Source organism: Eptatretus burgeri, chromosome 16 (genome assembly GCF_056783735.1).
Source record: "Eptatretus burgeri isolate ZD-2024b chromosome 16, Ebu_testis_v1, whole genome shotgun sequence".
Lineage (NCBI taxonomy): Eukaryota > Metazoa > Chordata > Myxini > Myxiniformes > Myxinidae > Eptatretus > Eptatretus burgeri.
The window spans coordinates 31733488-31753487 of NC_140976.1; the positions used below are offsets into that span (position 1 = coordinate 31733488).

The window sequence follows — 20000 nt, forward strand, 5'->3', positions numbered from 1 at the left end:
TACAAGAACAGCTGGGTCAGGAGGATTGCGGGAGTCTTCTTCTTGTGTGTGGCAGTTTAGCTGCTGGGGCAGCTATCATTTCTTGGAAGCATGACTGTGTCACTGATGCAGCGCCCCTCTACCAGTACACACTGGTACTCATTTCGCCGAACTCTGAAGGATGACAGGTTGAGTCAAACCCCTGGTGTATTATATCAGCGGCCAACGGGGCTTGAACTCAGGACCATAGGATCCCAAGCTGCCACGCTGACCACTAAGCCAACACCAGGCTTAATATTGCGGGAGTAAAGAGGATGGATGAACTGAGGGAAGAGATTAGTGTGCAGATGAGCTTGATGGGGAGATTGATAAAACCTAGCTGAATTGGGCTGGACATGGTGTGGATGGAGGAAGAGAGAATGACAGAGTGGAGAGGTTGAGGGAGCAAGGTAGGAGGAAAAGAAGTCTATCGTGGTGGAGATGGGAAGATTATATGAGGAGCGGTCAATAAAGTTGGGCGTGGTTGGAGAGTGGAGAGCATTGGCTGAGGACGGGGAAGTGGAGGAGTATCGTGGTCAAGGCATGGCAGAAGTTTGATACTGTTGGACCTCACCCCCTTATAAAGAGAAGAGATTGAAGACGAAGCATAAAAGTGATAAATCGCCTCATTTGTTCAATCCACCAATGCTTAACACTTGGTTCCTTTGGAAAATGATAAATGCTGCAGTTATGACTGGTGATTACAATCTGGAATTAAACACTGCGCTATCTTCACAAAGTGACATTGGCCATATTATATGAGTGTAAAACCAGGTTATGTGTTGTCATGCCAATGCTACATCATCATTCCGGTGCGCTTTTGTGGTGTTAATTTTGAAATTGTATTTAAAAATTTTTGTTGTTATGGTATGGATGCAATTCCCAAGAGAGAATGTCGCTTCCTTCCATTGGAATCGTTGTAATTGTTTCAGCTGTTATTGTGCTTGGCATGATGACATTTATCAACCATTCTGAGAATGAACAAATCAGCGAGTTTGTGGTCTCTCGATCTGGTATTTTGGCATATTTTTCATTCTTGTTTGTTCTGAAAACGTTCGAGAATAAAAGGTATGGCTTTTAAATGCTTATGACTTCACTCTGTCATACTTTTTAAGTGTATAATTTTATACACATTTGAACGGGTGGCCGTTTATTTCCCCGTGCCATTCTTACAATTGGAGCACAATCGTACTCCATGATGCAGTAATACCTCGCTTCAGGCCCAGTCACACCTTGACGTTTTAGCCAGCAATGGCAACGTATTAAAATGTATGTAAAACGCTGGCTTACGTTGAACTTTTGATGTTTTTTTTTTAAAGATTCGGACGTATTCATAACGACTTGGTCTTATGCATATCATATTACAAACGGACACAGAACGTTTCGTTGTCTTATAGATAACTTATACCCATGAATGCTGAACCTGTTGTCGGCCTTCACAACCTATGCCCAACGATAGTCTAACTTAGGCATAGCGCGAAGCACGTATCGCCGACGATGACGTGGCTTAGGTTATGAAAAGGCTGCCGCACAACGATTCAAATCATAACCGCCGCAGAAATGGAAGTGTCAACATCGCAGTCACACCTTGGCGATCTTGCCAGCGTATGCCGACCTCTGAAAAATGCGTCAAAAACGCTGGCGCACGTCGAATACGGTATGGGTAAGTTTGGTATACGTGAATAAAACGCTAAAGTACGCTATCATACGTCGTATTAAATGGAGTACGTCTTGTAATTTTAAACATGTTGAAAATTTGACGACGTACTTGCCATATGACACGCGTTCCTCATGCGATGGGAATAAGTTGTACGCACGTTACGCGATCGTTGACACACATCGACACACGTTACTTGAAAGGTACTCGTAAGTCGAAACACGTCAAGGTAATGGTTAGCGTCAATGTTCCAGACTCCTGTTTTTTTTTGTTCTTTGGTATGACGGTGTTCAGTGTACAGTGCGGTTATGATTTAAATCGTTGAGCGGCAGCCTATTAATTATATTATATTATATTATATTATAACCGCACTAGAAATCGAAGTGTCAAAATCACCATCATACCGTAGGAAGGAAGAAAAAGAAAAAAAAACAAAACAGGAAGTCTGGAACACTGATGCTAACCATTACCTTGATGTGTTTCGACTTATGAGCACCTTTCAAGTAACGTGTGTCACCGATCGCGTAACGTGAGTACAACACATTACTCATAGGTTAGAAATAAGTTTCGGGTATGCTAAACATTACCTCGACGTGTTTCGACTTATGAGTAACTTACAAGTAACGTGTGTCAACGATCGCGTGACGTGCCTACAACTTCTGGCCAGCGTTATGCGGAACATGTGAGTCATACGCTGGCATAAGTCTTAAAATTTCAAGCATGGAAAATTTGAGGACAACTGAAAAGTACAACGTTTAAAGCCAGCGTACAACGAGGTATGGTAGTGTTTTTCAGCGTGCTCTCAATGTTATCAAAAGTTACCCATAACGTATTCAACGTGTGCCAGCGTTTTAGACAAATTTTCCAAAAATCGGCATAAGCTGGCTAAAACGTCAAGGTGTGACTGGGCCTTTAGCACTGCACCGTAGAATGCCAATTCCTTATTGAGCTCTTTGTCCTGGAGAAAAATAAATAAAATGAAAATGCATTGCACACAGCACTCGCTGAGTTAACACACGTGCCACCATTGTTTGGCTCGAGGCGTGTGCACGCAGTACAATCAGCCTTCGTTTTGCAGCAGGATGAGCCTCCTTACACCAGTCTCCCACCGCTGCCATGTATGAGTGAACAAAAATTGCCAAAAATTTTAAAATTGATGTTTGTAAATATTGTATGTTTTTGTTAATACTTACTAATGTTATTTATAATAAAATATTATTATTATTATTGCGCTATTACTGATACCCAATGAAGCCTTCATATACCGCTGGGTGTAAGAAATAACGCTTTTGGGAATGCATCTCCATGTAGACAATGGTAAATGGGACTTTTAATGCATTTTTGATTGGCACTCTTTTTTTTTCTTTTTTTTCCTGCGAACGCATCATGAGCGCTAACTGAGGTATTGCTGTATATTGGAGAAAGGGCTTCTTTAGAAACACTTCTTTTTGAACACCTCAAGAGAAGAAAGGTGGGGAGTCATATTCTATGGAGCTACGTGTGAAAGCCTTTGTACACGGTGATGAGTTTAGTGTGGCTCTGTAATGCTGTGGCTGTATGGAGAATACCAAATTTGGTTATATGATCCTCACTCAAAATGTTTTGGCAGATGGAGAGGTCAAGGAGTTCCAGAGACTATACCACCTCCAATGGCTGTCCAGAGAAGTGAATTGGATATTTTGCTTGCCAATCCTTGTGGAGACGCGATGTGAGAGCATATGACTTGCTGGCATTGAACGTCGTGCTCCAAGTAGCCCACCAGTGGCTTATCTTGTCCAAGCCAAATTTTCAAAAGAGTGATTGATGATTTTCCACAAGGTGTAGTCACTGGCAAAATGGGAAAATTGTTTTTTAGTGAAAATATTAATGTAGGTCCTAAGATGGTACCTTGTGGAACCGAACCTGAAGGGAAATATCATGGGAAAGGACACAGTTGAGGACCATGCACTGTTTCCTTCCATACAGGAAATCAGACAACCACTTTAGCAGGAGCCCTGCATCTGAAGGAGGACATCTTGGAATTCAAGACTGTGTGCTAGACAGTATCAAAGACCCAAGATATATCCAGGAAGATGGCCCTAACCTCCTGTCTGTTGTTCGGAGCATCCATTCACTGCTGTGCGAGGAGGAGTAACATATCCAAGATGAATAGCTATCTCAGAAGTCAAACTAGTTGACATAGATTAGCGAGTTCGAGAAGATGCCTGAGGTTGGCTGCAATGATGAACTCCATTACTTTCTTATGGCTGGGAGAAAGCTGATACATCTTGTAGTTGAAAGGATCAACGTTGGAACCTTGCTTGTGGTCAGGCCTGATGTTTACAACTTTCCGAGGTGGAGGAAGTTGCCTATCTAAGAAGGACATGTGACAGACTGTGATGGTTCCTGAGGATTAGAGCACTTGTGCCATCAGAACTATTTACATAATAGGTGTCAACCTGGTTAAGAAAATTCTCCACTACAGCAGGGAAGAATTCCTTTGCTGTGTCAGACACCCACTCTGTAATGGAGAAAATTGTGGGTAATAGGAAGGAATGGATTTGCGATGTTGGCCTTTTTTTTTTTTTTGTTTAGGAGTGAAAACAGAATTCAATAATTTTTACTTCCCCAAACACGTGAAGTGAAGGGCGGGGTTAAGCAATTTGTTCATGTCCTTCCGTCCATCTGTCTGTCTACAAATGTCAGATTATGATCGAGGAACAACTTATTTAAATTGAATGTTATATTTTGACCACGATTCGAAACGTGGATCGTAAAACGAACCTGCAGTTTAGCAGTACTTTGGCTCTCAATTTGTCCCGATTGAGCGTGTGCAGAGAGACTTGAGATTTTTTTTTTTTTTTTTACTCTGCCTGCCTGGTCGTGAAACAAAATTGAAAATCAAAATGCACAGGAAACTTACTTTGAACGATCCTTAAAGTTATTATTTTATTGAAATGTATTCTTGAACACTGTGTGGGGTATCGTGTTATATGAACTCACTGCTGTTGACTTTGTTTGAAAGCTTAATGACCATTTGTGTCTTTATGACTGAATATCCTGAACGGACGATAACTGCAATACTTGTAGATTCAAGGGGAATCTTCATAGAATCAGATTTCGAAGGCAATGCCCTTTGTTCCATGTGTATAATATAAATTGAAACCTTGATTTCCCATTCTGAGAGTCAAATCTGACGTTAACCTCCGAAAGAATCTGCACTACCTTGTTGCATTCTCATACAAATGTGAAAGTTCTTGGGGGGGGGGGGAGGGGGGGATATTGTGAAAAGTAGGTCGAGGTTTTCAGCTTCTTTGAGCATGTTAAAAATGCTTGCCTTTTGATTTGCAGCTTTTCTTCCTCTCGGTTCACACCGTCTGCATCAGCAGTTGTGTATACCTACCAAAAACCAAAATAGCTACTACTTCAACAGCCACTTGCCCCTCTTCAAGTTGATGTCAGATGCCAAGAGTACAATATGAAGCGATGATAATTTTAATTATGCTCACAGCTTCCTATCTTTTGTTATTATTATTATTATTCTTTTTTTTATTTTCCTTTTGCTTCTGATCAGTTACAAAATATAATGAGAAAAGGTGAGAAGTGTAAGAAAGAAAAAACGAGGGTTGGAAAATTAGCATCGATGGGGGAGGAAAGGGAGGTTTGAGGAAGGTGGGGGGGGGGATGGTCTGGTTGGTTTTTGAGGAGGGGTGGGGAGAGAGGTTGGTTTTTGAAGGGACTACTCGTCCGGCAGATATGTGAAATATTCTGGTAGTTTTGTGCCTTTGATGATACAAGCATGAAATTTGGTACACAGTTATGGCATACCCTTAGGAAACATTTTGGATATAGGGACATTCCAGATTACCCCTAGGGTCAAAATGGTGGCCATTTTACAAAATGGCTGCCACGAATAACAAATTCTGCCTACAAGGTCAGCAAAGTCATATGTGCTTGGTGCAAAACACAATGTAGTGAGTATAATATGATTATTATCAACTAGTATGCACATGCTTCATTATCTACTTCATATTTGACTAAAAAATGCATCTACGGTGGTCTATGAGGGACACAGATAACAGTTTACCATCGCAATAATGCATGGCTGGAACAAGAGCTCTGCAATATGATCATGCATGTGAATGTTACCTGAATATTGTTTCTGGAAGTATAAATAGATCAAAAATCAAATTTGGTGAAAGGAACTTAGACTCCATGAATATTTCCCACGAGCCCACGAGCAGAATAACGCATTAGTTAAGGGTGACGGAGGAGCTGTAGGCCTGACAGAATCCCGCTGCATTACGCCGCTGGATGGTGTCTCGTCCAGAGATGGCCAGAGTGATCGCTGAGTTCCAGGCCACATCAGAGACCAAGAAGGCTGTTCACAAACACCACGAGCAGACCAAGCACACACAGGTAGCCTTTGCTAGAGATGTGCGTTCACTCACTCAAGTCATGGGGGAGATGGGCAACCCATTTTGTGATGACAGCAAGGATCTCCTGGTGCTAGACAGCAGAGACCTGGCAGACCCAGCAGTTATCAATACTGTACGCCAGATCGAGAAGCTGGGACAAGAGCCGCATGACTCCTATGTCCATGAGAGACTTATCAACCAGACAAAGCCCATCACCGACCCAATCAAGAGAAACAACCTCCCTCTCTTCAGCCGACCTCCAGTCAGAGAGAAGTCAAGAGCACAGCTGCAGGTTTCATCTCTGAAGAACGACTGCTCCCTGTTCTCCAGGTTGTTCATTGCGTCCCAGATACGGGAAGGAGATCTTGATGAGTTCTTCACACATGAGAACCAAGCATGTCCCCCTGCACTGTTACACTTGGGCAAGATGAGACTTGGAACAAAGTCTGATCTGGTTGGCTGCTTAGAAGATCTGGTCCCTCCACAGGAGAATGCTGCTGCTGCTGCTAGTCCAGCAGTTGAAGTCATCATCCTTGATGGTGCAGCGATCATCAGTATGCTGCCACCTGGCACAGCAAAGACCTTCAACGAGTATGCATCAGAAGTATTCTTGCCATACATCACATCTCAGCTGCAGCATATGAGCAGGATGGATATTGTCTGGGATGAATACCTCACAGACAGTTTGAAGGCAGACACGAGGAAGAAGCGAGGCAAAGGCATCAGGAGACGAGTCGAGCCATCTAGTTCCATTCCTGGAAAATGGCAGACCTTTCTTCGCACAGATGAGAACAAGATGGAGTTGTTTGACTTCCTAGCCACCAGAGTAGCAACAACAGACGCAGACAAACAAGTCATCAGCACCCACCGCAAAGATGTGGTTTGTACGCAGGCCCGAGATGTTGCTGGTCTTGCCCCTTGTTGCCATGAAGAGGCTGACACAAGAATGCTACTCCATGCTGAAGACGCTGTGAGACAGGGATACAGCAAAGTGTCGATCCGTACAGTAGACACTGATGTAGTGGTCCTTGCGGTGACAGCAGCTGGACATCTGGACATTGATGAGCTCTGGGTTGCTTTTGGCACAGGAAAGAACTTCAGGTTCTTGGCAGCTCACGAGATGTCTGTGGCACTGGGACCTAACAAGTGTCGAGGTTTGCCATTCTTCCATGCCCTCACTGGATGCGACACCGTTTCAAGCTTCGGAGGCAGGGGGAAGAAAAAATCATGGGAAACCTGGAAAGCTTGTGATGAGGTCACTGATGTCACTGCAGCATTCTGTGCCTTGGCTGCCATGCCAACTCCTTCAGCCGTAGATGACCACATGGATGCACTGGAGCGTTTTGTTGTTGTGCTCTATGATCGCACCAGTAGCCAGGAACATGTCAATGAGTGTCGCAAGCATCTGTTCACCCATAATGGCAGATCAATAGATGCTCTCCCACCAACTCGTGAAGCCCTGAAACAGCACATCAAGAGAGCTACCTACCAAGCTGGCTACTGTTGGGGCCAGATGATGGTGTCCACACCAGAGCTCCCATCGCCCAGTGACTGGGTGTGGGTTCACACCGATAATGGCTGGGACATATACTGGACAACCCTCCCAGAGGCAACTGAGGCATGTCGGCAACTACTAAGGTGTGGCTGCAAAAAGGGATGCAGAGGACGGTGCAAGTGTGTCAAGGCTGCACTCCAGTGCACAGCTCTATGTCACTGTGGTGGGGAGTGTACAAGAGAGTAGAACTGGGACAAGAGAGATCACAGATGATAATTATGTAACATGTACACATGTATCCATGCATCATAGTAGACTCTGTTACATGGATCTAGAGGTTCCACTGTATAATTTTGACTCTGTAAGTTGATGTTAGGATCAAACAGAAGCACTTCCTCTGAGTTCAAGAGTGTTAAATGAACAACAGTCATTCCATGGTGCTTGATAACAGTTTTTTGAAGAGTTTGTTGTAGAAAACCATCCAAAAGTGCAAAAATGCACCAAAAAATGACCAAATAAATGGTTTATTCACGCTTTGTCACCTTTATTTGCTATTTCTTATTTGCTCGAATCTATATTTAGTTAAATAAAACCACTGGTATGCTTCTTAAATATAGTTGTATCCACATGTATCCTCCTTGTACAACACAAAATCGGCTATTTTGTAAAATGGCCGCCATTTTGGCTCTGGGAAGAATATGGAATGTCCCGAAATCCAAAAATCTTTGTAAGATACTGCCCTAGCAGTGTGCCAAATTTCATGCTTGTATCACTAAAGGCACATTTTTTTTTTCACATATCTGCCGGACTATACCTGCAAAGCACTCAAACACGTCCTGGGATTTTAATATACGATATTTTACAAGGTGGCCAACTGACATGCAGTTGAAGTTCCCTGCTTGCGGTGTTGTTTTCTTCATTACTTGTGAGCACTGTTTTTGTAATGTGAAGGGATAAAGGTGCTCCGGGGCTGATAGGATGGCCTAAAGGTACGCACAATCGCCTCACACTGTTGAGCCTGGGTTTGAATCCCGACCCATCTATAAACTGTCATCCCAGTGATTCGCAGGCAGTGTGATTCATCAATGTGTGTGCCGTCCCTCAGATGGACGTTAAATAGGCCGTCGCTTTCAGCATTCATTGGTGGTTGTTAAAGATGCAACAGCGTCTTTTGCGAAGAGTAGGCAAGCTATCGTCGGCACCATTGCCAAATTCCAAATTCCTGCCTTAACAAGTATAGGGCATTGCATCAGTGGCACAGCTGCGCCCCCTAGCCAATGATGCAGCCCAACAATCTTGTGCTGCATACGAAAGAAGGGTACTCTGGATGATCTTAAGTTTTTCTCTGTTTAATGCCTCTTGTAATGTTTTCTCAGTCACAAGGGCAGTCGCTGCATTCAGGGTGTTATTCAGGTGGTAAAGTAAGTGGTTTCTACTTTGACAGGCTATCGAACGACTCAACACAAAGTCGAAGAACTATTGCGATCTCCTCACGGATGAGCCTTTCACGAAGCTAGATATCATCACTCTTCAGGCAAGGACTTTAAAACAGACATTTGGCTCGATTGTCGAATGGCATGGTGTCGAGTGTGCAGGTTCTGCATGATGTTTTGGTATGTGGTGCACAGTTTGAGAGAGTGGTATTAATTTTTATTGCATGCTTGGTGTCATGTTATTGCTCTGCACACATCGGTTTTTATGTTATCATCATCGACCTGTGATTTCAGTTTATTGTTTGGCAGCTGCAGTGCGCAAATTGTATGTGAAAACGACATTTTGCCAACTTCATGAAAATCACACGAATGAATCGTTCTTTTGCAAAATCAAAACCACTCTGTGATGATAAATATTGTGAAACTATTCCCTTTCAGATTCTTCTTCTCCTTTGTGCTAACCCTGAAGCATTCCCCTTTTTAAAGCTTCGGCGCATAATCTGCATTTATCTTTCGTTTACGCCAAGGATCCCAGAAACTTGGACAAGTTCAACATTTCCAGCTTTCACCATGTTATCAACAATCTCAAGGTTCCGGATGAAGGTAAAGCACCTCAAACGTATTTTGTGAACAATTTTAGGTAACCTACTGTGCAGTCTGTGTTCGACTACGATATTGATGTGCGATTTTCAATTTTTCTGGTTTCACATTGTAGAAGATGAGAAAGCCCGGTCGGATCCAGCATACCACTTAAGATCGATGAACTCGGAAACGCAAGAAATCCTGCAGGAGCTTTATAGAGAGTACAAAGGGGACGAGCTCCTTGCTTCTACCATGAAGCAGCCAGAGAGGAAAGTGACGGACAAGTTCAATGCGGTGGGTAATGGACAGCTCGTAGCTTCATTTGGATGTTTGTCGATGTGCTGGCATTGATTCCCTCAATGTAACTTGATAATAGTTAAGTACAGAAATGTTTGTTTGTTTTTTTGTTTTTTTAACATGCGTTTAAACGTGCAAGATGTTTATGGCGCTTGTTCCACAACAGTGCCTCAACTTGCTTTTAATGCAATATCTTGTTTTTTTTTGTTGTTGTTTTTGTTAACTAGTATTTGCTCATGGCCAATTGGCTCGGCTCAACTTGACATTGGACGAACCTTTCTTTGTTCTCCAGCTTAAGATTAGTCCTATTCACTGCCACCATCTGGTGACGGAGAATCTGCAGCATTAATCTGTTTTAGCCGGGCCTTGCATTGGCATTGAAGATCCATACTTGGACATGTTTCGCTCAAATGACAGTTTGTCAATACAAACAGGCTGCTACGTTTAGGCAGAGGATAAAATGTTGACTCTGCTGCAAATAAATGTTGAGAGTTTGTGGCAAAATCCACAGCTTGATGGAGCTGTTAGTTGCAGCTCTCCCCTCTGGACTGGCTCCCCTGCCTCACTTCTTGCTCAGATTGATTCCGCGGAAACCAAGGCCTTCAAGATTACTGGAATCTTCCGCGATGAAACTGAGTCAATGAGCCTATCACTTTACCATTGCAGACAGGTCGGTGGTCTCTCTGTCTTTGACCACCTCCTTTCTGGTCTTGCACTCTCTGCTCTTTATGTGCTTTGCCCCTCCCCCTGCTCCCTAGGTTTATGCAGGGCACACGTGGACCACCACCAACCCCTTCTGGTGAATCTACCGAAATTCAGAATTGCTGCTCACATCCACTCATTCGTTCCTCCTTTTTTTTTCTGCCTGTGGAACAAACTTCCACATTCTCTTTAATCTCATTCTTAACCACCATCTCAGATCATCCCCAATCCAAGACTTATCTTTTCTACTCCCATTCTCCCACCCCACCCCAATCTCCCTCCATCCAAATTTCCAGTTCTCCCTCCATGGAGTTTCCTTCTGTATCCATTGTGTCCACTCCATGCATCATCTTCTAACCCCCCCCCCCACCCCTTGCTATTCCTCCCCAAACCTTTTGCTTCTTCAAGCCTCCCTCTATCTTGGCCTTCTACTCTGCTGTTGGTGCCCCCCTCTCCCCCCTTTCTCTTCTGTTCCTTTTGCATCCTGTTATGTCCTGATCCATCCAGTGTACTAGCTCTTCCACTAGCTTTGATTATGTACTGTTTACCCAAAATAATTAATAAAAATAAATAAATGAAAGGACGAAATGGAAATCCATGCTGTTTGTCAAAGGTCAGATGAAGCCACCAATTCCAAGATAATGTCCATCTTGTTTTGTGTGAAAAGGCTGAATGTCTCGATTCTGTTTTTTTCCCCCCAATTCTCATTTATCCAACCCCTCAGTCCCTGTCCGTACCTTATATCCACTCGCAACTGACTGCTCCTGAACAATGTGTCATTCTTAGAAATTGGCAAAGTTTCTGGCATCCTGAGATTACGACTCCATGATGGGCCCGGACAGCATCAGTGCTCGCCGCCTTCAAAGCTGTTCTGCTGCTCTTGCATATGATCTTTCTGCTCCGTTCACCCTATTATTTGCCCTAAGTCACCTTCCGTCTACTTGTAAGTCACCCAACATTACACAAAAATGGCGCAAAAAACAGATCTTGACTACAGGCCTAATAGCTTGCTTTCAATTATGAGCAGTCATGGAATTGATAAATCTCAGTGGACATCAAATCCTTCCTTTTCTCCAACAGTCTGATCTCAAACAATCATTTTGGTTGCTGACCCAGTCACTCCACCCTGGACATGCTGCTGCTGCTTTTCCAGAAACGGATGGAGGTCCTAAATCCCAGACAAGAGATTAGGCTGTCTCTCTGAAAATATCTTGAGCATTTGATCCAATGTGGCTCTCTACCTTGCTCTGCAAACTTTCAGCCTATGGCCTATAGCATCCAAGGCCACCTCTCATGGCTTAGCCGATTCCTCCACTCTCGTAGTCAATGTGTGGCTCTCAGCAGAATCCTTTTATCTCCCCTACTTGTCAAAGCTGAAGTATTCCAAGGCAGTCTTAGATTCAGGCCTGTTCCTCATTTTCATCAATGATCTTTTTGATTACCTTTCATGGGCAAACCACATATCAGAGTTAGCCTCCAAAGTCAACTGCTGACTTTGAATCCTCTATTGTGCTAAGTTCTCAAAACTTACAATGCCTTCATCTACAGCTTTATGGAATACTGCTCCCCCATTTGTGCTGGTGCCATGTTGATGCCATGGAGATCAAGGCCCTCAATATCATAGCAGTCTCCTGCAACAAAGCTGAATATCTGAACCTATTATTCCCACATCACAAAGAAGTTTGTGACCTCCAGTCTTACCACTCCTTGTTTTTTTTTCACAAGATCTTAGCTATTCGTTGTTCACCTTGGCGTCTTGGTTTTCTATAGGTTTTCTTGGCTTATAGGTTTTCTATTATCATCGCTTTTCCGAAACCTTGTGAATTCTTGGCTTTTTTTCATTGGCTTACCTTGGCATTTATGAAAATGAGGAGTGGTCACACTGGTGACCTCTGTCTTCTCCTGCCTCCTTTGTGTTCTTCCACACTATTTCTATGCAGGTTTCTGTCCTCCACACCTCCTCCCCCTCCATCGTGTCATTTGTTCCTTTTTTTCTTCTTTTTTTTTAGCTCACCTGGAACGTAGTTTCAGGGAGCTTATGGGATGGCGTGTCGTCCGTCCGTAAGCACTTGCAACTTTTCTGAAACTACATACATGATTTTGATGAAACCTTGACCACAGCCTTCATCACCCATGATGCGCCAATACAATGTCTGTTCATGGCATTAGAAAATCGGGGTCTAAACTTGAAGGGGTTCTACGGGAGTGGGGGGGGGGGTTCCTCCCAAAAAAGGTGTTTGCTTTCTTCTCGGAAACTACACACACAATTTTGATGAAACCTGACCGAACCTTCATCACCCATGATGAACCAAAGATTCTTCATGGCATGAAAAAAATCTACTGTTTCCCCCCCCCCCCCCAAAAAAAATAGGTACTATTTACTTTCTTCTCTGCTACATATTTTGTGAGTTAACTATGCCTACCAGTGTTTCCCTCATTATCTTATCCAGCCGCTACCAGGTGAGCGCCCAAAGGAATTCTCTATATATTTCTCTCACCTGTGGAACCAACCTCTTCTGACTTCAATCTCATTCTTTCCTTCAGGGCTTCAGGATGGCTTTAACCTCAGGTCATACCCCTTCCACATTTGTGATCTTTTCTACCTTCGTTAATCCTCCCCAAGCCCACCTCTTCCCTTCTAGGTTTTTGTTTTCTCTCCTCTCCTTCCATCCACCTTTCCATTTTTTATTTTTTGTTTGTTTGTGCTATTGCTCCTCCATCCCTGTTTTTTCTCTTCCCTTTCTTTTAAGCTTTTATTTGGCTTGTTCACCCACTGTAGCTGCTGTGTCCATGGTGGCAAATGAGATCACCTCGTTAAGTAGTGGTATCATGGAGAGTGATGTATGGACAAACACAACCTTTTGTAAAACATGCAACCAAAACACACTTGTTTCTTCCTCATTATCTCCCTTTGTGAGACTGATGAGGGTTATACAATCCTCCATTCAGACAGATAATGTACTTTTGCGCTCAATGTTTATTTGTGCCAGATGGTTGTACAATGATGGCTGGTGCATTATTAATGCCACTGGAATCGGGTTGTGTAGTATCGTTCACTGTTGGTGATTATTTGTCTTCGGCTATGTGCGGTTTTGTACGTTGGTGTGCATATCGTAAATGCAGGCCATTTAGACTGACAGTTCCTTTGTAAAACTATTTTTCTTTTGTGTAACAGACATCTATCTCATGGAGGAGCTAAACGACAGAGAACAGCAGGTTTACAGAATGATGAGGGAGGCAAATAGATAAGAGGGGTTGGGGGAGGGAGGTTGTCAATGACAGTTGAGGATAGCAAGGATGGGTACAGGATAACGATAAACCATGTGGACAATGTACAGCAATCTTGTATGGAGGGGTACAAGATGACAGAAGCAGGTGGTTGATTGGAAATGACACAAACTGTTGGGATTACCATTAATGCACATTATTCTGGAGAAACCTGTCATGTTGGTTGGTTGTTGGTGTCTGGGACGGTCATTGTAATTATCGCATAAATGCTTGCATTTGTACCAAAATCACACAATTTGGAGGAGAAGGAGGAGGAGGAGAAGATTGATGATGCACAAGCCTTTATCTACATCATGTTTTGGTCCTCCTCCTCCTCCTCCTCCTCCTCCTCCTCCTCCTTCTCCTCCTCCCCCTTCCCATATTAAAGAGCCATCCATATTTATGATGTCCTTCTTTTATGGTGATGTTTATACCATGGAATCGGAATGCTACTCTGAGATTATTTAATCTGCGGAAAATGTAGAATCGTTCATGTGTATGGGCTATGCCACCATTTTATTGTCATCCTGTGTTTTGTCTGTTGTTGTTTTAGGGTCACCTGTTTCTTTGGCTGTAATGCAGGGTACCTGATCTAAAGTTTGATTCAGGTAGACATTACTCGCTTTGTAGATGCTGGACTACTTTGAAAAAGCTAATATTTCTGCCTTTCCTTCATCCATGCACCTTCCTGGGTCGACCTTGTTAATAGTCTATCACTGTGCAACAGTTCCATCCTTCACGATTAACTTTTCAAGGATGAGGCAGTATTTATGACCTTGTAATTTTACCACCACTGCTAATTTTGTGCAACGTTCTGGCCAACCTTTGTGCTCTGACAATACCTGTTCCAGCTATAGTTCAATTGGTTAGACAACAAATGCATGAAAATTGGAGGCAATTTAACACCCATGTCAACTACTGAAATTTTAAAGATTTTTTTGCAGCTTCTTCACATTTTCATATGGCCCATGGTGAGAGCAGATAGGGAGCAAAGCACTGCTGTATACGTGATCTACCCAAGTTTGAACACATCGGTTGTGACATCTGCTCGTCGTGATATTTTCAGAGATTAACCCTGTGACTGACAAAAGGAAATGAGTGACTCATGAGTGAACAACACACATTTGAGTACTGCACTACTTTTTTGGATAATTTAAATTTCATAACTTGGCTTATTGATCATTTTGTAATGCAGATTTGTTGAAAGCTATTTGAAAATGTACTATTTATTGTCTAAGGATCTACACTCCTGAAGATGGCACTCTCTTACCTCCTTTTTGTCAAAATATACCCAACATCCTACTCTATAAAATAAGGTAATTTTCTGTGTGATTGTGTGTACGTCTGAAAATCATGTTCACTCTGTGAACAGAGGAAAGTTGAAACTTACGCTCTATCTGGAAACTCTGTGAAATCACTCGGTAGAGCGCAAACCTACGCCAGGCTGAACAGTTCACGTTTTTTTTCCCACTGATAGGTCAGATCTGAATTCGGCCAGACCTTAACCAAAATCGAACCGGCTTGTTCTTTTCACCGACCCAACTCATCCACCTAGTTTTGTCCTAACTCATCCATAACTGTCTGACATATCATGCTATATATCGTTTTTGGCCCCATCTCTCAATGGTGAAGAATTTTAGCTTTGTGGAGATCAGATCGACAGCTCTTCTTTCATGTCATTTAGCATGCAGCGCATGGTTTGCATTATTACTGGGAGGCATGGCTGTGCCACTGATCCATTGCCCCCTATAGGTTAGAGCAGGAATTTGTAATTTGTTCATGGTGCCAGCAATAGTTTGCCTACTCTTCATGAGGGACACAATGGGATCTTTAATGTCCACCAACTCATGATGGAAGATGGGACGCCCAGTTTAACATCAATCGGAGGGACAGCGCACACATTGATGAATTGCCCGTCCTGTGAAACACCAAGATGACAGTTTATAGCTTGGTCAGGATTTAAACCCAGATGCAACACCTTCGAGGCGAGTGTGTGTACCTCTCGGTCATCATGCCAGCCTAGCTCTTAATAGTCCATCTGTGATTGTTTTCACCATCCTGAGGTTTGTGAGTATGTGAGATGATGTGGCTTAATGAAGACTGTGGGAGTTTTTACAATGTATGAAAGGAGGACTTAAAAACAAACAAAAAAAATTTTGACGTCTTGGTTTGAGTGCTTACATGATGAGGTATTGCATTGGGCTTGTTTGTACAAGTAACAATGTTGGTTAAGAAGTTCTCCAAAGCCTTTTATGTTGGGTTGTTGAGATGTGATGTAATTGGATTATTACGATGAAGTTTCTTGTCTGTCTCATCACGATTACTTTAGTGGGAAGCAGATGGCACTCGCACAGCAATTTGGTGCAATTCGCTTTCATCCCAAAGGGCTCTCGGTTAGATGTGAGAACTGGGAATTGCAGTGATTGGCGATGCCCAAATTTTATTTTTTCCAAACTTCTTCATATCATGCAATTTTTGGTTTTTACACAAGTGGTGACATCATCATCCCATTTTCAGCCAGGTACTTATGAGTGGCGAGGCATTTTTGGTATGCAGTACTTGTTTTTTTGAGTAAACTGGGGAACAATTGCAGCTTTCCAAAGTTAATTAACTCTGTCATTGTTGATTAGCACCAAATATACCAGTACAATGAAACCACCGAGTCTCCGAAATCAAGTCTGACATTTCCATTATCATAGCAGGAATTTTGATTCAAGAGATATCCGTATTTGAGCTCTTTAATCCACTCAATTACTCTGTATAAACCCCCTTGTCAGGTCATCTACATATTGCTTATTCAAACTAGAAGGGCACTCTGAGCGCATACCTCCCCCACGTAATGCCTAATCCACGAGAACATATCGAGCCCAATACATTTTTGAAATATCATGCAATACAGCACTATATTGTTTTTGGCCCTATCTCTCAATGGTGAAGAATCACTTTGAGAATTAAATAAGTCTCGTATCCAGATCCAGATCCGGATCTTCACCAGAATTGAAACAATTCTTCCTTGCCACACACCCAACCTGTCGACCAAGTTTCATCCGAATCCGTCCACAACTTTTTGAGATATCGTGATATATATGTTAGGGCTAAACTATCTCTCAATGGTGAAGAATCACTTATAAAATTATCACATCCAGATTCAGATCTTCACCAAAATTGAATCGATTCTTCCTAGTCACACATCCAACATGTCCACCAAGTTTCGTCCGAATCCGTCCACAACTTTTTGAGATATCCTGCTCACAGGCAAAAAGACATTGCCGGATGAGTCTTGGCTAATCTTGCCTGTATCTGATGCTCACCTATTTTGAATTCGACTCGTTTTGGACTGGCCAGGATTAATATGTACAAAGGCACATACCGATAACAGGCTAGAAGCATCTGCTCAAGTACACGATTCTCTATAAATGGAACGTCCTTCCAAGGGAATAGGTAAACTGTCCTATCTGCACTCGTTAACCTCCGCCATCGAAGATCGGAGGTTACCTTTTTCACCCCTTTCTGTTTGTTACTTACGAAATCTTTAGATTTCTCTTTTTTTTTATTAGACATATTTTTTTATTTTTTTTATTAGACATATTATTAGACAGCTTTTATTAGACAAGGTCAGAGGTCAAGTTGCCGATTTCGTAAGTACCAGTCTATGACTGCTTGTTTGTTTGTTTGTTTGTGAACAGTATTACGGAAAAACTCCTCGATGGATTTCGAGGAAACTTGGTGGGGGAATTAGGTATGGTCCAAGGATCATGCCATTAGATTTTGGACTTGGTCCAAAATCCAATATGGCCGCTATGGCGGCCATTTTGAAAAAATATTTGAATTTTTTTTTTGCATTTCTACATGTTTTAAGTGATTTCCAACGCCCTCCCCCCCCCCAAAAAAAAAATTGTTGGAGAAAAAAAAATTTTTGCAACTTTTTTTTCAACGAAATTTCGAGTTTTTTTTTTTTGCATTTATACATGTTATAAGTGATTTCTCACAAAAAAACATGCCAAAATTATTATTGCGGCTGATTTTGGAACTTCAGTTGGATATACCCACGTAAAATCAATTTCTGTCTCAAGGAATCTAGTTATGACGAATGAATTGAGTATGTAAAAGTTAAAAGTAAAAGGGAAAGTTGCAAACTATGACTCTGTGAGCACTGTTGACGTCAAATTGAATGAATAGGATATCAGGTTCACTTGAGTGACCTAGCAGTATTGGTGGTGGAGGTTTTGCACTCTACCGAGTGCTCCCCCTATAGTTTTTCAAGTGATTCTTCACCATTGAGAGATGGGGCCATAAACGATATATAGCATGCTATTTCAAAAATGTATTGGGCCTGAAACGTTGTCATGGATCAGGCATTATGTGGCGGATATATGCGCTCTATCAAGTGCCGTTCTGGTATTTTATATTGACTGACATGTCTCCTTGATTGGAACACTAACTCTGATGGTTTTGGTTCATGCTGCCTAGAGCTTGAATGTATAATCTGTCATCATGATCTAATTGTGCATTATGCAGGCGCACTATTCCACGGGGAGTGTGGCATCCGGCTTCACATCCACAACTATGGAGCCAGAAACTGAGCATGAAGCGGGTATGGTGGAACTTAACATTGAAGTAGAATGCATATCTGAGAAATCTTCAGTGTTATGTGGTGTTCATTTTCAGGTAGTTTAGTAGTTCTGAATGGTCTGGACAGAAAATGATGGTGTGTGCGTGCGTGCATGCGTTTTGAAAAAAAAAAATTTGGTTTTGGTGAAAAAAATTGAATTTTTGTTGAGATGTATATCACACACACGACATACCTGGTCAACAAGTATGCCTTGCTGACTGGGTTTCTGGTCGAAGTTCTTGGCATCATCCTGTTTTGGCCCTTAAACCTCAATATGGTCTGCTGAGGCAAGCAGAGGCTTACACGTTGCAACTGCATGTGGATAGATACTGCTATGTGGAAAGGGGGTGGGAGAAAGGTGGATCTTTAGTTAGAATGTAGTAAGACTACAGTATGAACCGTGTGTTTCGAGTAGGTATGATTGCCATGTAACGGTGATCCGTCAGGCTAAGTTTTGTGTAATATCTGCACTGAGGGGAGGGAATGTAACCATTAGGATAGATAACTTCAGGTTGTGTTGAAACCTCCCCGTAAAGCAGGCAGGGCTTGGTGGAGGACATCCAGAAAGCATGAAAGTGCTTCGTGCTTCAGATAATGAACTTTTCGGATGACGTGAGCAGCCATGGCGGTGAAGTGGAAATCAGAGCAGGCATGGAAAATCTGCCAAAGGCATGAAGCGGACTGTGATAAGCAGCCTTTTGGGGGCTGCAGAAAGAGTTCTGGATGGGGGTGGTGGGATGGATGCCATGGAAGAGCTCCCAATGAAGACCAGCTGTGGGTGGTCCTGGGGTGGTAAAAACTCTCTCTCTCTCTCTCTCTCTCTCTCTCTCTCTCTCTCTCTCTCTCTCTCTCTCTCTCTCTCTCGCTCTCGCTCTCGCTCTCGCTCTCGCTCTCGCTCTCGCTCTCGCTCTCGCTCTCGCTCTCGCTCTCGCTCTCGCTATCTCTCTCGCTATCTCTCTCGCTATCTCTCTCGCTATCTCTCTCGCTATCTCTCTCGCTATCTCTCTCGCTATCTCTCTCGCTATCTCTCTCGCTATCTCTCTCGCTATCTCTCTCGCTCTCTCTCGCTATCTCTCTCTCTTGCTATCTCTCTCTCGCTATCTCTCTCTCGCTCTATCTCTCGCTATCTCTCGCTATCTCTCGCTATCTCTCTCTCTCTCTCTCGCTATCTCTCTCTCGCTATCTCTCTCTCTCGCTATCTCTCTCGCTATCTCTCTCTCTCGCTATCTCTCTCTCTCTCTCTATCTCTCTCTCTCGCTATCTCTCTCGCTCTCGCTATCTCGCTCTCGCTATCTCGCTCTCGCTATCTCTCTCTCTCTCTCTCTCGCTTTCTCTCTCTCTCTCTCTCGCTATCTCTCTCTCTCTCTCTCTATCTCTCTCTCGCTCTCTCTCTCTCTCTCTCGCTATCTCTCTCTCTCGCTATCTCTCTCTCTCGCTATCTCTCTCTCTCGCTATCTCTCTCTCTCGCTATATCTCTCTCTCTCTCTCTCGCTATCTCTCTCTCTCTCTCTCTCTCTCTCTCTCTCTCTCTCTCTCTCTC

The 20000-nt window shown here is 43.0% G+C and overlaps 1 protein-coding gene across 1 annotated transcript in view; it reads left to right on the forward strand.

Annotated features, from left to right (window-relative positions):
* PPIL2 (peptidylprolyl isomerase like 2) overlaps window positions 1-20000 on the forward strand; it is a 134887-nt gene that overhangs the window by 52858 nt on the left and 62029 nt on the right. The window contains exons 8-11 of the mRNA XM_085860610.1: window positions 9012-9101; window positions 9528-9603; window positions 9716-9876; window positions 18367-18442. Coding sequence (XP_085716736.1) covers window positions 9012-9101; window positions 9528-9603; window positions 9716-9876; window positions 18367-18442 — 403 coding nt within the window. The remainder of the gene's footprint in view (window positions 1-9011; window positions 9102-9527; window positions 9604-9715; window positions 9877-18366; window positions 18443-20000) is intronic.